Source organism: Phoenix dactylifera, unplaced genomic scaffold (assembly GCF_009389715.1).
Source record: "Phoenix dactylifera cultivar Barhee BC4 unplaced genomic scaffold, palm_55x_up_171113_PBpolish2nd_filt_p 001718F, whole genome shotgun sequence".
Taxonomy (NCBI): domain Eukaryota; kingdom Viridiplantae; phylum Streptophyta; class Magnoliopsida; order Arecales; family Arecaceae; genus Phoenix; species Phoenix dactylifera.
The window spans coordinates 22,520-42,060 of NW_024069017.1; the positions used below are offsets into that span (position 1 = coordinate 22,520).

At 36.4% G+C, this 19,541-nt stretch overlaps 2 protein-coding genes and 1 non-coding gene across 3 annotated transcripts; 1 reads left to right on the top strand and 2 right to left on the bottom strand.

Annotated features, from left to right (window-relative positions):
* The first annotated feature begins 627 nt into the window (after window positions 1-627).
* Window positions 628-3,349, top strand: LOC103709439. The gene is given in 3 exon segments (XM_039122745.1): window positions 628-710; window positions 2,245-2,345; window positions 2,348-3,349. Coding segments are annotated over 3 exon segments (258 nt in total). The 3' UTR covers window positions 2,422-3,349.
* Window positions 2,307-2,459, bottom strand: LOC113462879. The gene has a single exon (XR_003386145.1). It is a non-coding gene; the product is annotated as a U4 spliceosomal RNA (small nuclear RNA).
* A 442-nt stretch (window positions 3,350-3,791) lies between the features above and the next one.
* LOC103709396 (cyclin-C1-1-like) lies at window positions 3,792-17,672 on the bottom strand. Its single transcript, XM_008794700.3, has 9 exons — window positions 17,516-17,672; window positions 17,315-17,421; window positions 12,115-12,154; window positions 10,956-11,000; window positions 9,978-10,096; window positions 9,244-9,358; window positions 5,032-5,076; window positions 4,244-4,391; window positions 3,792-4,143 (listed from the first exon to the last, which is right to left on the bottom strand). The coding sequence occupies exons 1-9, from the start codon at window positions 17,545-17,547 to the stop codon at window positions 4,015-4,017; spliced, it is 780 nt and encodes a 259-aa protein (XP_008792922.1). The 5' UTR covers window positions 17,548-17,672; the 3' UTR covers window positions 3,792-4,014.
* Window positions 17,673-19,541: the final 1,869 nt, after the last annotated feature.

A 19,541-nucleotide genomic window follows, 5' to 3' on the forward strand; every position in this document is an offset into this window, starting at 1 on the left:
ACATCAAATCAGAGAAAAATAGAAGAATCAGAGAACCTACTTGAGGATCGCTTAACGTCGTAGTACCGGAGCACGACATAGTTGGCGGCGCGAGAATTTGGGGGGATCACATTGAAAGCATTCTGAGACTGCAAGCTTCTCAAATCAATACTGACACAACAGGGATGAATCAAAAACAAATTTGTATTGAAAAGGGACAAAAAAAAAAAAAGAAAGTGAAAAATTAGCACGAGAGAAAGCGAGAAGAAAGGACTAGTGCAGAGGAAGTACTTAACGGGGAAAGCGGCTCTGCTTCTGCGGAATCGGAGATGTCTTAGCCGCCATCGTCGTCGAGGAGGAGAGGACGCCGCGACGGTGACAAGGAGCGATGCCTCGGCGCTGGGGTGTCCTCGCGCCATTCGAGTCCTGGCCGAGGAGGCGAGGAGAAGGCCCTCGGAGGGTGGCGAGGCGAGGAGGAAGGGGCGGTGCGCGCGGCGCGAAGAGGATGGCGGAGAGGAAGGAGATGCGGCGCCGGCGGCGGAGGAGGAGAGAGGAGGGGCGGAGGCTAGGGTTTGAAAGGAGCGGAGGGGGAGGGTTTTGGGGAGAGGGTGGGAAGAGGAGCAGAAATAGGAATTGGAGGAGGAGAGCATGGAATGGAGATGTTTCTCTAATGATAAGGAAGAAGATGAGCGGGAAGAAGATAAGCAGCGGGTTCTCCAGAAAGACATCGTGTAATAATAATATTAATGAAATGAGGTCACATTAGACGCGGAGGAGGAAAGAAGGGGGACGGAGACGAAGGGGAAATGGAAGGAAGAGAGAAGTGGGAGGAAGACTTGCGCCACAAGGTGCGGGAGAGACAGAAGAGCGAATAGAATTTTCGTTTAATGTGTGGAGTGGTTTTTTTTTTTTTTTTTTTTTTCTTTCCGGCTGAAAACGGATTTTCATACAGTACGTGTACGAATATATCCAATAAAATCAAAAAATACTAACTCACAGAGAGCAAGTGGTAACTCTCCCTCCCCCATCCAAAAAGTGTACCCCCATCAGCTTCTCTGAATACATGTTTGGCCTGGATGGCCACCCCAACCCCACACATCAGATGGAGTGGTGTTGAGTCACAAAAAAGAATCACAGTTAATTAGACGCCGAACTGATACGGAGATCCATACCGATATGTAGTAGTTTGATACCGAATCGATGCACCTAGCTATAGTGCCCACAATCAAATCGAGTCGGCATCGAACCAGTCAATTTCTTTACGATTCATGCTCGAATTGAAATGGTGAACCGATTCAATTTCATATTGGATCAGCCCGGTACCATATGAATCGAATGATTTGGCTTAATTTGACATACTTTACTTTTGCTCATATAAGCTTGTTGCTAAATATTTTTTAACAAATTCAATCCCTTACGAAATTTTTCTCCGACGATGGTTGTACAGACTAAAAACAATAATATTGTTAAGTGGAAAGTAATTAGAAAGATAATGCTACTTACTTTCTATTATTATCCATTATTTGCTATTACAATAAGTTGTTATATAATATATTTTTTTACTAATAGTTTCTTATTTCCGTTGAGACAAATAATGGTTGCTATAAAAGTTATATTTGCCAATAATTATTTTAGTGGGGAGTTAACCATAACATTATAAAATATTATTTAAAACTTTGGCTTCCATGCCCTAGTGAAGGTGCAGTTTAGACATCTAGTATCTGTCGGCTAAGTTTGGCACCAATTTTTATATTAAAATATATATTGAAAAAAATAGAAGGTAATCTTTTATGTATTTTTTCCAGGCTATTTTTTGATTTAAGAGAACAATTAAAAAAAATCATCCAAGGTTATTCATTTAAGTGGTTGAATTGGTAAAGCTACTAGCTCACCCATGATCTAGATTCAATCATGCTCTTACCTTGATTTAAAAAAAATAAGAAACCTAGCATATTAGTACCTTGCTTAGATATATCCTATTGAGGTTGTTTCCATCTCATTCTCATATCATGGTTACCCAGCAAATTAATCTTCTAATCCTGTGACCTCTTAGGTAGAATAAATGCACAACCAAAAATGTGTTTTTTAATAGTTATTAACCTACCTAAAATCTAATCCTAAGTGTAAGACATTGATAAGCCGATTATTTTCCAAAGCATTAATTTAGTATTTACCATTTATGATTGATGCTAGAGCTTTTTGTTCACAAGTAGTCATAAATTTACTTTTTTGGGATTTAAACGTAGAAATTGCAAATCCCCTTTAACATTTCTTAAAAAGAGACATACGATTTTACAACGAGAAAATATTTTACTTCTGTTTTGTAGGGCTTTACCCTGCAGGAAGCCCTTCCAGAAATTCTCGACGGCAACCGGGCTGAACCCGGGCCGAAGAGGGGGTTTGGAAATAGTTTTCAACCAGCAATTGACGCGCCTCGGTTAAAACCTCATTAGCTGCGTCATTGCCCCAAGCGCAAAGATGGTTAGCCCAGCCCAACGCTTCCTTTTTTATACACCAATTGGATCCCCGCCTCCTTTGCTCGATTCCGATGTGGGATTATTTTTTATTCCTCATCCCACCGCCTCTCACGTGCCGGTCCAGAGCAGGCCGCGCCAAGAGTCCCTGAAGACCCAGATTCTTCTACTAGAGCTCGTGTTTGGTTGTCGGTAGGGATGGATTGCTTCTCTTCCTATTTCCCATTGAAGAAACTGGTCTAGCCATCCCATGCAAAGGGTCCGAATGGTTTCAAATTGGTCGTTCAGGTTGGTCAGGCATCACTTGGTTCTAGATATGGACCGATCACATTGGGTTAATCAGTTTAAGTCTGACATAAAACGAGTCTAGCTGAAATTAGGCACTGGTCCACCTATACAAATTGGATCCAACCAGTTTGTAACATGTCGGGTTAAATTAGGTTGAGTTCGCTATTGGATGAGGCTCAATTTGAGTTCAACCAGCTTGCTTTTGTTCTGTGTGTAATTTTATCTATCTATTCATTCCTTTTTCATGGAGACATCGTAGCATACACATGCAAGAAGCCGACACAAGCGGCGGATACATTCATCCAATGTTGCTGTCTTTTTTTCCCTAGATTTACTTCGTATTCAGTAAAAACTGAAATTTAGGAGCAGAGCACAAGATGATATCCAAATCCATATCAAGTCTTCGTTAGATTCTATGATTGAATATTGGATACCCCAAGCCGCTCACTGGAGAATTAGTGTTTGACTTCGACATGGAGGGAGTATATCTTATACATAGCATGGATAACAATGCATGCAGAGGCTACAACATAGCATCGTTCTCCATAAGGCCCTGCTTTATTTCTCATTTCTGTTGAACATCATCAGGTTAAACCCCCATGAAATCTGTCCTTTGGTGACTTGCCCATGAACTCAAATGGATAAGGCACCGATGTAATTCACTTGGGACATCATCCGGTCGTAGATAATCCAGAACTCTGAGTACTGTTTATTATTATGGCCTGATTTGATATATGACTCTCTTGTAAGATGGCTTCGCACCATCAGATGTCTTTACATTAATGAATCAAAATGTTATACTTTCCTAATACCAAAACAAATATTAAAATAAAATTATATAAATCAATAAGAATAAGATTGCTCAACCTAAACCCAGCAAAAATAATTCCTTGCAAGGAGAAAAACTGGAAATTATGAACCTAAACCTGAACTAGTTAATCAGGTAATTATGAGTAAATCAGCATCCATCAGTGTTTCCTCACACAACTTACACTAATCTAGGCATGTCATTTATATTTGAAAAACATACAAACTTATGCACATGTGATGTTATAGCTCAGAAACTAACTGTAATACTCTAAAAACCATTAAGTAGGAAACTGAAATTCTTACAATAAGAATTAATCATCAACGATGGATTCAAATAAACAGGCTTACATATTTCCATTAACTGCAACAATTGAGAAGAATGAATAATTCCAATTGCAATGGATCAAAATTTTTAACATCCAGCTAATAAGTGCATTATGTCAATTGAACATGTTGGCCTTGTTCAAGCCTTTGTGGCCAACTTGCTCAGAGCTGGATTTATCCTCTCCTCTGGGATACCTTTCTGATGCTCACCACCTGCAAGTGTGAAGTAGTCGTAGAAGTCCAATATTTCCATGGATATGTTCTTGACCTGCAAATCCCCGCGTAGGTAGAATAGTTTCAACTTGTAACCAGACTCATACAGGAAATATCAAGCATTTGGATGAGGGTCCTAAGATAGCAAGGCTTACAGCATTCATGTCGACACGAAGCTCCTCAAACCATGCAGTTGTCTCTTTATCTTTGAGCACACTACCGATGTATATGCAGGCCAGTGCAATCATATATGGAGGGTATATAAGAATAAGATCCATCTTATAGGTGTCATTTACAAGGCCCCTGCATGTAATGGACATCTATCAGCACAGAATTGATTCCCCTTTATCATCTAGACAGCATGATCACATAATTTAACTACAGTCTAGTAAAATAATAATTAGAGAATACCTTGGGGCCCAAAATTTCATTTCAATCCGAAAACCTATTTGCTCTTGGAACTCCCAGTAAATATGTTGGACATTACCATAAATTTACCCGACATGGAGTTTTCAAATTCTTCTGATGGATAACATTTCAGAGGGGGGTTTCCTTTTGTTTCTAGCAAAAATGGACATATTATTATCTGAGCAATACACCTGAATTTAGTAGGTTCAGGCTTATATTCAACTAGTGTCTCTTTCACTAGTGTTGCTTTGGTTTATTGCCCAATTTTCCTAGTAGCCAGTAAACAACTTAATGAAGGTTGAACTAAGAAGCAGACCTAATGTCACCCTCTTATGCCATCTTACAATATAACTGCAGTACAAAGAAACACTCGCCAGGAAAGAATCACCTAAATCCCATTATCATGAAATATTACTCTGCTAGATCTTTGGCAAATTAAGACTGGGAAAAAGGTCCATAAACAAAGAGAAAACCTTCAGGACGTATAAGAAACTACATCAAATGCTTTCAAAACAAAATCAGATTAAATGCTTACCAAGCAACTTGTGTCAAATCTGTTATGCCAGCATCCTGCAATAACCTGATAAAAGAAAAAAAATTTAAGTCAGTCTCCACACATTTTTTTTTAAAGTGGAATAGTTGTACAAGTATGCTTGTCACAGAAAAAATACCATTTTTCACACCACCATTTCAGGAGGATAAATTTTACAATGTTATAGAATTTACATTTTTTAATTATTAAGGACCTAAAGATCTAATTAAGGTTTATATAATTTTAATATCCTTAAGAATAGGCCCCTGTTGAAACTGTTCTCTGTGTTATAACAGAAATAAGGGCAGTTATTTGCTTATTTCACTTCAAGACAGTTTATTTGGAATAAATATGTTGGCTCATGCCTGTTATTAACTGTTGTAACAGAAATAATAAATAATAATGGAAAATTGGGTCTTATTTTCTTCAATCAATATTCATTGAATAAAAATATTATTTTAGTTGGCATGAAGCCTTTGGCCCCATCCTGCATGCTTCCCAATGAAAATCAACAATGATCCTTCCAGAATAAAAATCCGCATCGTTGATCAAGATCTACACTATCTAAATTGGGTAGAAATCAAATATCATTTATTTTGAGTGTCCCTTGCCTATGCATGAAGTTGGAACAAAATGAGCACTAGCAAAACAGCCAGCAGGCAAAACCACATTGTAGATCATATTTTGTTAGATGATCTTGATCTAGACATCTTAAAACATACTAAGGCCAAATATAGTGGATCTGGATGCTTCTAGATTATAAATCGAATAAAGCTGCTAAAACAACTTTTCTATTCGCTGATCAGTTCACCAGTCATATATGGCAGTTCGAGATTGGTGTGATACATGAGAGGTAGATGTGTGTCAGGTGGTTCAGCATTCCTTGAACACATCATTAGGGCTTGATTGGAAGCAGTCATCATTATCATTTTTCTAGATAAATTTAAGCACAGTATCAAGTTAATACTGTGTCATTCTGCATATATTTGTTTTGTAGGTAAAAAACCTCAAAAATACATATTTTACTCTAGCCAATCTGGAAAATGCAAATTATTATCAATGATGTGGATTCTTCATTTTGATATTGATTTTCATTTGGAAGTATTCCAGGCTAAATGCTCTTAAAAGCATTCTAGCTTTAACATACATATACATATATAACCTTTGGAATGTGGAATGCATGTAAGAGGAACACAATTAATTTTACCACTTGAAGCAAGCTCCTTTTGCATGGATTATGGGCCCACAAAAATTATTAGTGAAATATAAAATATAATAAGGAAAGACAGAGAGTTCGAACATGAGAGAGGCACATGTTTGAGATAGAAGGGAAGAAATATAGATTGATCTCTCTCTCTCTCTCTCTCTCTCTCTCTCTATCTCTATCTTTCTAAAGCGCTAGTCTTGGCTTGCTAAGCTTGTTAAAGATAAAGGAAAACAAGAAACCCTAGTTCAAAGAGGGCTGAGAGCATGTACAGGAGAGGCATGTCTAAACCGATAGGAGTTGTAAATCCAAGGCCATCCTAGTGTTCACAGCCTTATTTCTCTCCCAAGCAAGCCATTCCCGCATTCATGGCCTCTCTCTCCCTCTTGCTCCCTCGCTCTCTCACAAAGAATTAATGACCCTGAATGGGAGAAGCCCATGGAAGTAATGAGAAAGAAGAGAGCCACTGTCATCCCTCATGCATGTGTCCGAGAGAGGGCGTTTGGGGTGCTATGTGGAAACGAGAGAGAGCAATGTTCAAAGCCGATAGATGTGAAAGGCTATGCCTTAAAGGGTCAGTGCACAAACCAGATAAGCCCTTAGTCCCTTCAAACCTTTAAGCCATTGGATTCAATGTAACAACTACTGTGTTATTTAACTTATAAATAATCTTAACTTTGAAATCAAATCTATGACAGACTCCATAGCTCTTCGCTAAGAATGCTTGTTAATAAACATTAGAGAATATTAAAATAGTCAAATAAATATTATATACATATAATTCCAATATATCAAGCTATACCAAACTGAAACCAAGCGAGATAAACCAAGCTTGAGCTTGGCTGATTTAAATTCGGAGCTCGAAAATCCAGCTCAAGCTAGGTCATTCACCAAATGAGCGAGCCGAGCTCAAGCTGAATGTCGAGCTGAACAAGAGCTAGCTTGCAAATAGCTCGTGTGTTTTGATAGCCCTAGATATTGATACCTGTTCAACACTTATGACTGATACTTAAGTATTCTAAAAGGCAGCTCAGGGCACCAGCCTCCCGCCATTGCTGAGTCTAGAGACAGTTAAATGCAGCCTTACCCCCGCATGCAAAGAGGCTGTTTTTATGTTTTGAGCCTGTGCCCTCCAGGTCACAATGGAGTAACCCTACCATTGTGCCAAGGCTCACCCTCTCTAAAAGAATGCCCACCATGGATCTCGATCTACGACCACAGGTTAATAGCCTTGTGCTCCACTTCAGTTGAACCAGACAGGCTTGTTATGTTAAGTATTCTATTTTTCAAAATTAAGAGAAGTGCTCTAGATACACTCAAGATACTTCCCCAACACCTTTAACAATGAGGGAGTGAGCTTTTTCTTTCTTTCTTTGTTTAATGAATGCCAACCTTTTAATGATGAATGGTAATTTTTGAAATTTTGTGATGTTCATACCATAGTTTGGACCATGGATTGAGATTGATGGATTGAATCACAATTAAATTATGGGTTTGTGGAAGTTAACGCATCATATAACACATGAACTATGCTGTTTTGAGAGACCACTGTCCTTTATGTTTTTTTTTACATACACATATGTTCACTGTCATATTGTATCCATATCACATACTCTAGCATTCCATATTGTATCCACATATCCATATCCCACATGTCTATGCTTCATAGTCCTCAACTGATGTTACAAGAGTTGTGGCAGATAGCATGCTTGTAAAGGAGACAACAATTGATGCTGATATTAAAGTGACACATGATTGCTTGTTATATTGCCATGCTATCTTAGGACATCTGCAGCGAAGTTTGACCACCGGACACAGGATTTCATGGTTCCTTGGGATGCTTGAGTTTCCACTTCCTTCAGTTTTTTATATGAGAAAAACAAGAATATGAGATATCAAATCTCATCTTCACACTCATGACCACTGTCATTAGACAGTTCTGGTTGTAAAGAGATCAGGTTTAAGTCTTGATCATTCACATGCAAGCACAACTCCAACTAGGCCAATGCTGTCATATCAAGACTGTTTTGGATTTTTACTTATCTGATTGCTGTTCAGTGTTGAACCCAAGCTGTCAATATGACCAAGACATTAAACTATGCCTCTAACTTAATTCATTAACCAACCATTTGTGGAACTGACTCCCAGCAATATATGAATTTTCAGGAAAGTACCAAGCTTTTTTCAGAAAGAGGCCTAATTGAGGCTACCCTCACATTGCCCCTCATGCTAACCATCAATAATTCTGCTGATGTTACATGTGGAATATCTGATCCTTTTGCAACAAGTCAAATCACAAACCCCACATGTTTGTTTTCATATTATTTTTCTTAGATTTTTAAACCTTTAAAACATGTCCATAATGCCTTAGTTTAAACACCTCACCTTATACCTCTGCTATTTTAACATTACCAAGAGTATGAATCATACATGTAATGGACCCTAGGTCTATTATAACTATTAAATATAAAAAACCATATGTGTAAATTTTGTTGTATACATCATATTGCACTCGGATGTTGCCAGTCATTTTACTCCCCTTATAGCTATTGTGCTAGAGCCTTTAAGTCATTCATTAATGACTAGTTTGTTCTTTACATTTTGAGCTTTAGATCTTCTTTTCAGTTTCATCCGGTACAACAAAATGATTGAGATGATAGTCTCCAAAGTAGGCAACATGCGAAGTGCCATCTCTTCTTTTCTGTATAAGATGTATTGTGTCTCTAGATTAGAAAAAAATATATCTTCCCATGGTATTCTGTTGTATTGTTTGCAAAAGCTTTGCACAATAGTTGTCCAATAGTCTGTACAGGGCCCAAGTGTCATTGGTATGAATATAATATGTGATACTCAATACCAAAAGCTACATAAGGAAGATTCTTAAAATGATTTAACAGATATAGAATAGGTGCATCATGCAAAAGTAAAGATAACGACATTTGAATTCGCATAATACTAATTCAATTTAGGAAAGAGTACGGCTTATAATGATTGGGAAAAGAAAAACTTACTGAAGTAGTGGCCGATAAGGATGATAAACAACTAAATAATAGTCAAGGGCTTCTAGAAGCTTCATTTCCATTTCAAGAATGTCCTTGATTTCGAAGCGGTACTTTTCATCCGAACCTGTCATGTGTAACTCAAATGATGGTTCTAGCATATATATATTACATGCAGTGGCGGAACCAAGATTTTCCGAGAGGGGAATGATGGTAATAACTAATAGTTTGCAAATATATTTTCAAATCAGGTTGTTAAAATTTTAAAGAACTAAACTGGTCGCCTAAATCATCTATCCAGTGGAAATACCCTACAAATTTGTATATACCAACTTAGCATCGTAATAGAATTTAGCTTGTAGATCAGAAAGGTCCACCTACTAAATGAGTCTACTTAGGAGAAGAGAACGGTGGATAGCAAATAAATACTGCAACTAACAACTATAAGTTTGTTGAGACATTTTCAAAAAACCACATTTCTGTAAATTAAACCTATATAAGTTGCCTATTTAAAACATACTCGTAGATTATTGTCAAATAAGCTTTTAAAGCAATCCAAAAAAGTAGGAAACTTCACAAATAACAACTTAGATTCGGTCAGTTTCAAGACTTTGGAAAATTGCCTCCCATGTGCCCCCCTCCCTCCAATGACTACAAAATTAAAAAAAAAAAAGCTCCGCCACTGAATACATGTAAAGATCATGGTAGCCTCAAAAATAATAGGCATAGTAAAGATAAGTAGTTACACATTTTTTTAATGTAAAAGACAAGAAGTCTAGCCTGCACTGTGCTCTCTTCTGCCTTGGATGCAAGGTACAAGCATGTGGGAGCAACTAAACGTGGATCATATTCTGTCATGCTCCTCCTGCAATCAGAATGCTACTAGTAAATATAACTTGGAAATATTGTGTGACAAATGTAAATTGGAGAAGAACATGAAGAAAGATATCCTAAATTGTAAGACCTAGAGTTGGAGAAACAAGCTTTATAAGCACAAACAATTCATTAAGGAGACTGCAACAATATAGAGAACAACCCAGAAAAAAGAAGATAAGCATGGTATAGCAGACACAATTAGATGAAATAAAAAAGTGGCAAAATATATAATTACCCTTTAGTATTAATAACAAATTGGAACTGGTATCTAAGACATCAAAACTGAGCATAACAAGAGCTCAGAAACATTATGCAAGAAAATGTTCATTTAGTGGCAAAGTGGCAAAAGAAACATAGCTTAGGTCGTAATATCCACAATTAGAGAACCAAGACTTCTAAGAACAATTCATCAAGGAGAACAGAATAATGTAATGAACAATCTACTCAAGAGACACTACGTGACTATGTTGTATTACAAGTACTGTATTTTAAGCACTGTCAAGTGTCCATGAGAGTTTCGACATTAAATACTTGCAGTCACTTTGCCCTTTCTTTATTTAGAGAAAAAGAGTGAAGCAGTACACCAGCATAAATATTAAAACAAAACCTCATTTTTTAAAGTTTTTTAGACAAAAATGCAACAATTTTCATTTGAGGTTTCGACATTAAAATATCAGACAAGCTCCTTCCACTCTTGAAAAAAATAGTATGTCAGCCAAATCTCAGTAGCATAATACAACCGTATATTAAAGTAATTCCAACAAGAATACTGCATGAATAAAGCTAATTGAAGAATAAATTTAATGGCACCCACCAACCCCCTCCCTTACCAAGAGATCCCCACATACCTAGTATAGACGCGTCTAAGATAAGTAACTGCAGTAGCCATAACCCTGAAAAATCATAGATGAATTAAAATTGTTCTAAAGCTAAATCATTTGCAACAGTTGACAAGCACACATTAAAAAAAAAAAGAGGTGCTAAAATAATTTATATTTATGAGGTGAGTAATCCAAATGAAGCAACAAATTACATGGTCATATAACAGTTAATGCCATCAAATGGGTCTAAGTATGAAGAACCAATTTTTGAAATCTGGACTAGACACCAACTGGCTTTGGTGTCCAGGTCACAGACCAGCAGTTTAACTGCAGGTCAACCCACTAACCCAGGATATAAATAATTAAAATAAATAAATACATTAAAATAGTAGTAAGTTTAAGAAACTAAACAAAATATGGAGAAACATGAAAAATTTTATAACAATATTTCCATTACAGTGCTTTTTAATTATTTTCAAGGTTAATTGATGCAACTAAAATATTTCTACACTAAGTACACGTAATATTAACATTATCAAAAAAGCAATAACTTGAGAGCATGGTAACATTTGGCTAAAATAGAAAAACTAATTGGTCTTTTAATTTGTTGTCTAAACAACCACTTTACAAGGCATAGAATAGGAAAAAGATACACTAAGTACTTTGTAGCAACTATCAGTTGATGATTGAGTCTTGTTGGTGTTTTTCTGGGCTAAGGATATACATATATACATCATTTTGCATATGGATTGGGCAAAATCCAAAGTTGCCCAGATAATATTTCAGATTTACAGTTGGGATACATAACTGACCCAAACAAGTTATTAGCTTTTTTTTTTGGACCCAAATCCGATATACCAGGCAGGGTTCAAGTCAGGTTAGTGGGCTATTGGTCCCCATTTCCATCTCTACTCATTAGTCTTTGAATATGCTCATGGCCTACAGACATCATCAATAAACGTGATGCCCCTTTAAGTATTGTTATAACTGAACTTACTAACTGATTTGAATTGTACCATGCACATGCCATGCATTGTTCTGAAATTACTACTGAGAGAGCAAAACCAATGCATTGAAGATGACTGTGCAAGGATCAAAAATCAATCAACAATTTGAGCATTATAGAACAGAATTCTTGTTTAACTGTCTATATTTTATAAGATATAACAGCAATACAAGATCTAACCTTTGCCTCACTTTAACTTGCTGAGCCAACTTCAGAATATCTGAAATAATGGTTATGATCACAATCAGTAGGAACAAAAGAGAAGCAACTTATGAAGAAACAACAATATGAACTATATTATATATGATCACAAACTTTTTGCCTTTTGCGAAGAATAGATCATCAACTTTCAATGGAATCGATCCTTACATAAGTGTTCATCTCAAATAACCAACAAATCATGTAGCTTTGTAATTAAGTATTATGGTGCATTTACGAACAGGAAAAAGAAAAACTTGACATGGGGATAAGTCATAGAAGAAATTGTAGAAACAACTTTAGACCTGACTGGGGCACAACCAATAGGCCCCACACTATCACTTTGGACTCCTAGATGAATCTTCTTGTATTATCTAACCTACATAAAACCAAGTAGTAATCTTCAGGTGTGCCCTCAGATTTCCATCTAGATCCTATGCTTCCACTTGTCTCTTGCCAAGTACAGCCAACTCATCTAAATCAATACAAACCCCTTCTCCCATGAGAAAAATGGTAGATAATTTCACAGACACAAAATAAAAAGAAAATAAAAGATAGTAGACTGATAGAACTGATACTTTACCTACCATCTGAAAACCCAATTTATAGCATATTAAGATATGCCTAAAGAGCAAAGGAAACAGACAAACAAGTGCCGCATATTGGGAATACAGCTAAAAGATACAATGGAACCCACAACACAAGAAAAGCCTAGAAAATGAACTCAAAACTCATTAATTTTGAGAAACATATTCGTATCACTCTTTGCAGGCAAATCATAGGTGTAACCTATTTGACCCATTAAAGAATAAGGTGGGTTATCATTTGCTAGTGCCCTAATATTCCTTTTTATATGTTTTAATTTTTAACTGTTTTTCTGTTTCATGACTCCCATCTTTTCACATATGGGGGTGATATCTGACTCAGGTTATCATTCTTACAATCTCTCTGCATCCCTCAACCATCCTTCAAATTAAACTGGGTATCAACAACTCAGCTTCACAGATCATAACTTTAAACTTCCCTGGAGAAGTTGCACCCGTTATGACAGTGATCATAAATTCTCCAAGTACTTTAAGATACAAATTTGTAGAGGGTTCATTATCCTTCTTTGAAATCGTATCAACAGTAAACAGTTTTTGCTGGTATGTGCTCCAAATCTACGTTTTGTGTCATGACATACTTGAAGCATTCCAAGCAACCTAATTGTTTAATAAGCCAAGAAATAGTCCCCTAGACACCATAATATAATGTGCCATGTATTATTTTTCGGAAATAAATAGTAACTGCCCAAGAGAGAAGTAATAACCTTTTATGACAAGGCCAATGAAATAGTAAGAGAAGAAATTCGAGGGGTGGTAATATGCTGAAAGCATGACAAGTTACAAGCAGCTGACGCTATCCATAATCCAGGATTAGGACTGTCGTAGAGAATGGTTCTTAGAAGGGAAGTTAGAGAGAAGGTGGGGTTGGGGTTGTGGATTGTTCTATGTTGACAGCTGAGAAGAACATGAGAGACTGCAATGCAATTCAGATTCTAACCACATTGTTATCTTCTATCTGATCTGATATAGGATGAGAAAAATTAGTTGAACATGGTTAAATGATAGTTTAAAGAGGAAGGTGCAAAATGTTGCTGAAGGAAAGGAGTCCAGCAAGATCACTGAATTCACAGGAGTGCCTAGTTTCAAAAGCTATCTTAGTGACAGGATTGCAAGAGGAGGCAACCATGGTATCCGGAGCAGATTACACTGTTAGGGATTCTGTCCAGCGCTGGCGGAGCCTCCCCCCAAGAGCTGTCCCTGCAGTGAAGTGCACAAATTCTTATGGTTTCAGCTTCCTTAGTCCTTACATTTGCAAGTTGCATCATGTTTATCGCACCTTCCTCCATAGCTATTATAACCTTAATCTTAAACAAGAAGGCTGATTTAATCTATACAGGGTTGACCACAAGGAACATGGTATAATCCATCATTGAAGATATTTAAAAATGATTACGTACCTAATTTTTACTGTCCAAATAGAGGCCAACTCCCAACCTAGTGAACTATTTGATGAGTAGAAAAACTTACCTTCCTACCTACTCAGTTCAAGCCTATGCAAAAAGAGAGCAATCTAAAGGGTCCAGGTGACGAAAGAAAAAGACAAGGTTTTAACATGCACTAGCATTTGATCTTAAATTAATAACCAAAGAAAATCATGTCCATATGCTTCACCAAACAATGATGATTTGATCGCACGCATATAAATCTTACAAAAAAAACTATTACTGCAAAAACAAAACACTATAGTTAACACAAAACGGACATGTTACATAGACAAGCCTGATTCATTTAACAACGGTATTAAGTAACTGTTTTATTAGTGTCTCTTGAACACAGGATGTTGTTCTAAATATGTTCCAGTAATCTAGTGACTCAAAGGTAGCAGAAGACTTTTAGGAGGCCTGAAATTCTTGGACTTGGCATGCAATATTCCAGGAACTATAACTGTTAACTCTATATTCAGAATAATCCAACAACTATTCTTACCTACAAAAGCATACTAAGTGTATGACACCGATAATTCATTTTGGCAGAACCATTCAAGTAAGAGAGGTCCAATTCAGAGGGCAGGGATGATCTTGTTAAAATCTTAAATGAACTCAAGAAGCAAGCAAGCGTATATGATGCACTATCTATTAGTCAACTTACAAACAAATATAAATGATTCCATGAACTGGTATCCAATGCATAGGACACCACACAAAAGGTGCATGTATTTACATATCCGATATACATAATCTATGTAGAGAACCTGAGACCACATAAAGAATGAAACAGTGCATGTAATTATAACAGGCTAAGCATGTAGCTGCTGCAACATGTACATAATGCACAAAGTAAACATCCTACCTCTCTTTAACATTATGAGAAATCACTTTCATATTATCCTCACATATAAGTTGAAGATCAGATTAGTCCTTGCTCCAATCAAATGAATCTTACTCTTTTAGATACACCCTAAATGGTCTCTGCATCTTTCTAAACTCTAATATCTGAGATATTCAGAGTCAGAAAAACTCATCTGTAAAGAATGGTAGAACTATTTACTTTAAGAGGAGAGACTGAAAGAAATTGATTAGGATGAAAGTGGCTTAGCTCTTAATGCAGTTTTAGAATTATTTTATAAAGAAATTACAATTAGCTGGTTGAAAAAGAGAATTATAGATTCAACAAATTCATTCTGCATCAAGACTTTGTTAGCGTTTCATGGCCCTGATCCCTAAAATGAAAGGTATGGCTTTGACCACACTAGATACATATACTAAGTAAATGGATGATAGGGGATTTCCGGTGCATATTAAATGGCATATTATAGCCAAACCATGATTGCTCTTTATTTTTCAAATTTCCTTTTTATTGGTCCAGCTATCTGTGACTCCCTCTGTAGCACATCAATATTCGAGAAGCAATTTATCTTTAACTAGGATGGTCAACATCAAGGATATGTCATCACTTCAAAAATTGATGTAGAAATTTGAAAGAATGCGAGGGAACACAAAAAACTATTTTCCTTGTTTAGAGAAAGCATACTATAAAGCAGTTAGATGCAATATTCTTAAACAGCACTGAAGGATCATGTTCCAAGGAGTATATTGAGATTAAAAAGGAATCATATAAGCGAACTGGGGCTTGCCTCAGTGTTCACACCCCACTGCTTGTCAACTAGAGGTTCTGGCTTCCATTCATAGGTGGTGCATCCCTAGAAATCTGAACTTGGATAATTGTAGGGCAGCAGGGTCTCCCTTCCCTTATCTCAAAAGGGGAAGTGTATAAAGAAGAAAGACAAAAATGCTTGTTGTAGTTTTAGCTTTTCACTTGCAAAGGAATAAAAACGAGAATTGGCCTTAAAGTCGAACTCTTTAGACTTGTCATGGACTACCTAATACTTGATGTGCAGGACAAGGCACATGAGAAAAGTGAATAGCATAGTATAATTTGATGAGAAAAAATATGGCCCATTAATATATTCATAGAATAAAGAAAGGTTTTTTCTTTAAAGGAAAAGAACTTACCAGACCCAAAGAGGTCAGAAGGAATGAATTCTTAGAAAAGCAAGGCTCAAGTGGAGTGTAAAAATAAGTCTCATAACAAGAGTGACAGCAAGAGTGACACCTATCCTATCTTGAACCTGTAAAAGAATTCAAAAAACTACTCAAGCACATATAATAGAATAAGACTGGCCACAATGGCATGGGATGGTACTCTTCAGGGTGTCATGTTATTGGACCCTAAAAGTTTTCTTTCTCAGACAGGCCAAGAACATCATCCAATCTAAAATATCAGGTAATGAGGAGGGTCTAAAAACTCAAGATGGGTAATGTGAAGAAGATAAATTTATGTTAGAAATTATCTTCAAAATCATTTATTTACTCATCATTTTTCTTTGATTAGGAGTATATGGTATTTAAAAATTGTAAATCCTTGGGAAGGATAGTTTGGTTGCATATATAAAAGCAAATAATTGAGAAAATCATGAGAACTACAAAATTTTGTGAAGGGTAGTTTCGTTGCATATATTAAAGCAAATAATTGAGAAAATCATGAGAACTAAAAAATTTTGTGATTTGGCTATTCATGAATTGATGATCAGTTACATCTATCTATTTTTACAGATGATTGCAATTTGTCGGTACATATAAAATAATCCTCAAAAAGAATTCATTGTTTATTGCGCACTCTAATCTCTCTTTTTTACCACAGTTCTCCGAAATCCAAAAACAGGTAATTCCCTAAACCCATAACCTCCAGAAACCATCCAAATTCACAAGTCATGATAAACTGTTGATACAGCCAAGATATCCTAATTGAATAAAAAAAACTAAACCAAGTATAACAAATTTGAAGAAACCCATAAAATTAATCGACTTTGCAAGAAAGATGAAACCCATCCACCATCATATTGTTCATGAATCAGTAATTACACCAAAGCTAGAATCTTTAAACATCCCGTTAATCAAAACCCTGGAAATCAATAGAGTTTGCTAGGAAGATGATCGCATCCATCACCATCATATAGTTCATAAATCGGCAACGACACCAAAGTTGGATTCTTGAAGCATCCCATCGAATCAAAAAAACTAACAAAAGCCCTAGAAATTGAGATCAGGAAAATTGGTGCGCCACATGTTTCAGCTTACAGAAGGTCATGTGGATCTTGATGAGCCTGAATTCCTCTTGGGTGAGACCCTTCTCTTTGTCAAGGGGATGAACGACGTCGACACCATCGGGATCGAGGAGCTGCTTGCTGCGAACGAATTCATGGAGACACGGGACATCAGAACGGGGGAAACGGGAGCAAAGAATCGTGGAAAGGATTACCAGTGGGAAAGAGGTCTTACTGGTGGGACGACGTCCAGAAGTTGGCGGCCATCTCTTCGGAGAAGAAGCAAAGGAGGAGGAGGAGAGACGCGATGGGAAATGGAGGAAAGAAGGGGATCCGACCTCTTTCCCTTTCTCCCCAATAAAAAACCGCTCGCAAAGTTCACCGAAGGTAGAGTGCCATGTTGCTTAAAAAAAAATCTAAGGGGCCAAAAGTGAAATCCTAAAAAAATAATGATTACTAACATTTTTAATCTTTAACTTTTTTTTGTTTCTCAATTTAAAGAAAAATAGTTGATGATGCAACTCCAATTGTCCGAATTACCTTTGGTTCATGCATTTAATAATGCAATCAATTCCACATGGCTTAGTGTTTGATTTAAAAAAATTTACATTATTCGACTAACTATAGAAATATTTATGGGCCACCTTCAGTTAGATTTTGTATTATTTAGACTAGATTATCAAGTAAATCTTATTGGAAACTAGTTACAATGCATATATGCCAACTTGCACGTAAGGAATAACACGTATTAGAAGCTAATACATCTTTCTCATGAAGTTATTCAAAATTTATTTAATGTGTTACATTTTTTTACCTAGAGAAGTTTTGCTATAATTAATGCATCATTATGAATTTAGATTTTGGTATGGAAATTTTATAATGCATATAATTGTAGAGATCTCAGGTCAAGAAGTTTAGCATGGTTTAAATATCTCATAAAGATATACAAGTAATAAGATACATATGGGATCTGTAATTATTGGAAATTAAACCTGATGTTAGGATTGGGGAAATCACTAGCTCAGATTTGTCCAGTCTTCATCCCTTAAAAACTCCTATACCACCTGACATTTGGAGCCCAACCCTGCAAGCTTATTTCATCGTGGGCCTTTCCACATTAAGAAATTGAAGCCATTAAAAACACTATTTTGGGCTCGCGCAGGGTTTATTTCTGTTGGTTGTACTCATGCTAGATTGACGTGAGCTACTAAATAAAAAATAAAAAAAGGGGTCCATTTTGCTAATCCAACTCATCTGTGGCCTCAAGGGACTAGATGAGTAGACTAAGAAGTCCCATAAGTTTGCATAGGTATATATTTAGAAGCTTAATATATACATCAACTAAGTAGTATTATAGCTTATTTTACATTTGTACATCTTGCTTCGGTGACTTTGATAAGTTGAGCATGCTATAAGTTTGCATAGGTATATATCTAGAAGCTTAATATGTACATCAACTAAGTAGTATTATAGCTTATTTTACATTTGTACATCTTGCTTCAGTGACTTTGATAAGTTGAGCATGAGTCAAGCTTGATTAAAATTTGAAGCCTCAAGCAAGCTTGAATCAAACTTGAAATGAGCATGAATCAAGCTCGAAGCAAGCTTAACAAAAGTTTGAATTTATTTTAACTAGTTAAGTGCTATCAATCCATTTAATATAGGTTCGAGTTTCTATTCCAAAAAGAAGTGCTCAAATTAGGTTTGCTTAAAATTAGGCTTGACAAAAAAAAAGAAGAAAAAGATAAGCTTGGTCCCAAATTTTAGGCCTATAATTGATTTCAAATCAAGCTTGATCCAACTCTAGCTCTAGGTTGGTCTAGCTTGGCTAGATACACACCTAGGTAGACTTGCAATACTTACACCAGTTCTCAAGCAGAGCAGTGCATTTTAATTCAATAATATTACCCTAGGCAAGAATAATAGATTATTCATCTGTCACCAAGTGGTTACCCTGGTCAGGGCCCTTCCCTGGCTCATGCCTAGACCACTCCTTCACCCACAATGATGACCCACCACAAGTTCTTGTTAGCGAATCAATAACATGCTACTAGTGGCAATAGGTTAGGTTTGAGTTAGGTCAAATTAACATTGGGTCAAAAAAATCCTCACAATAGAATTTAGAAGAGTAAATTCATATCCAACCCAGTTATTGTGTCTTTTCCTAGATCATACCCACCCAGCTAATCCCTTTATGTCTCAACTCAGCAATCGCAGACTTTAATAAATAAAAATAAGATTAGGATGAAGGTAAAGAGATT

Coding starts and splice junctions, on each gene's coding strand:
- LOC103709396 (XM_008794700.3), bottom strand. CDS start 17,547: ATGGCCGCCAACTTCTGGACGTCGTCCCACCA. Junction 11,001..12,114: donor CAAGTTAAAGTGAGGCAAAG/GTTAGATCTTGT, acceptor ATGATTTTTCAG/GGTTATGGCTACTGCAGTTA. Junction 10,097..10,955: donor CTTAGACGCGTCTATACTAG/GTATGTGGGGAT, acceptor TTCTGATTGCAG/GAGGAGCATGACAGAATATG.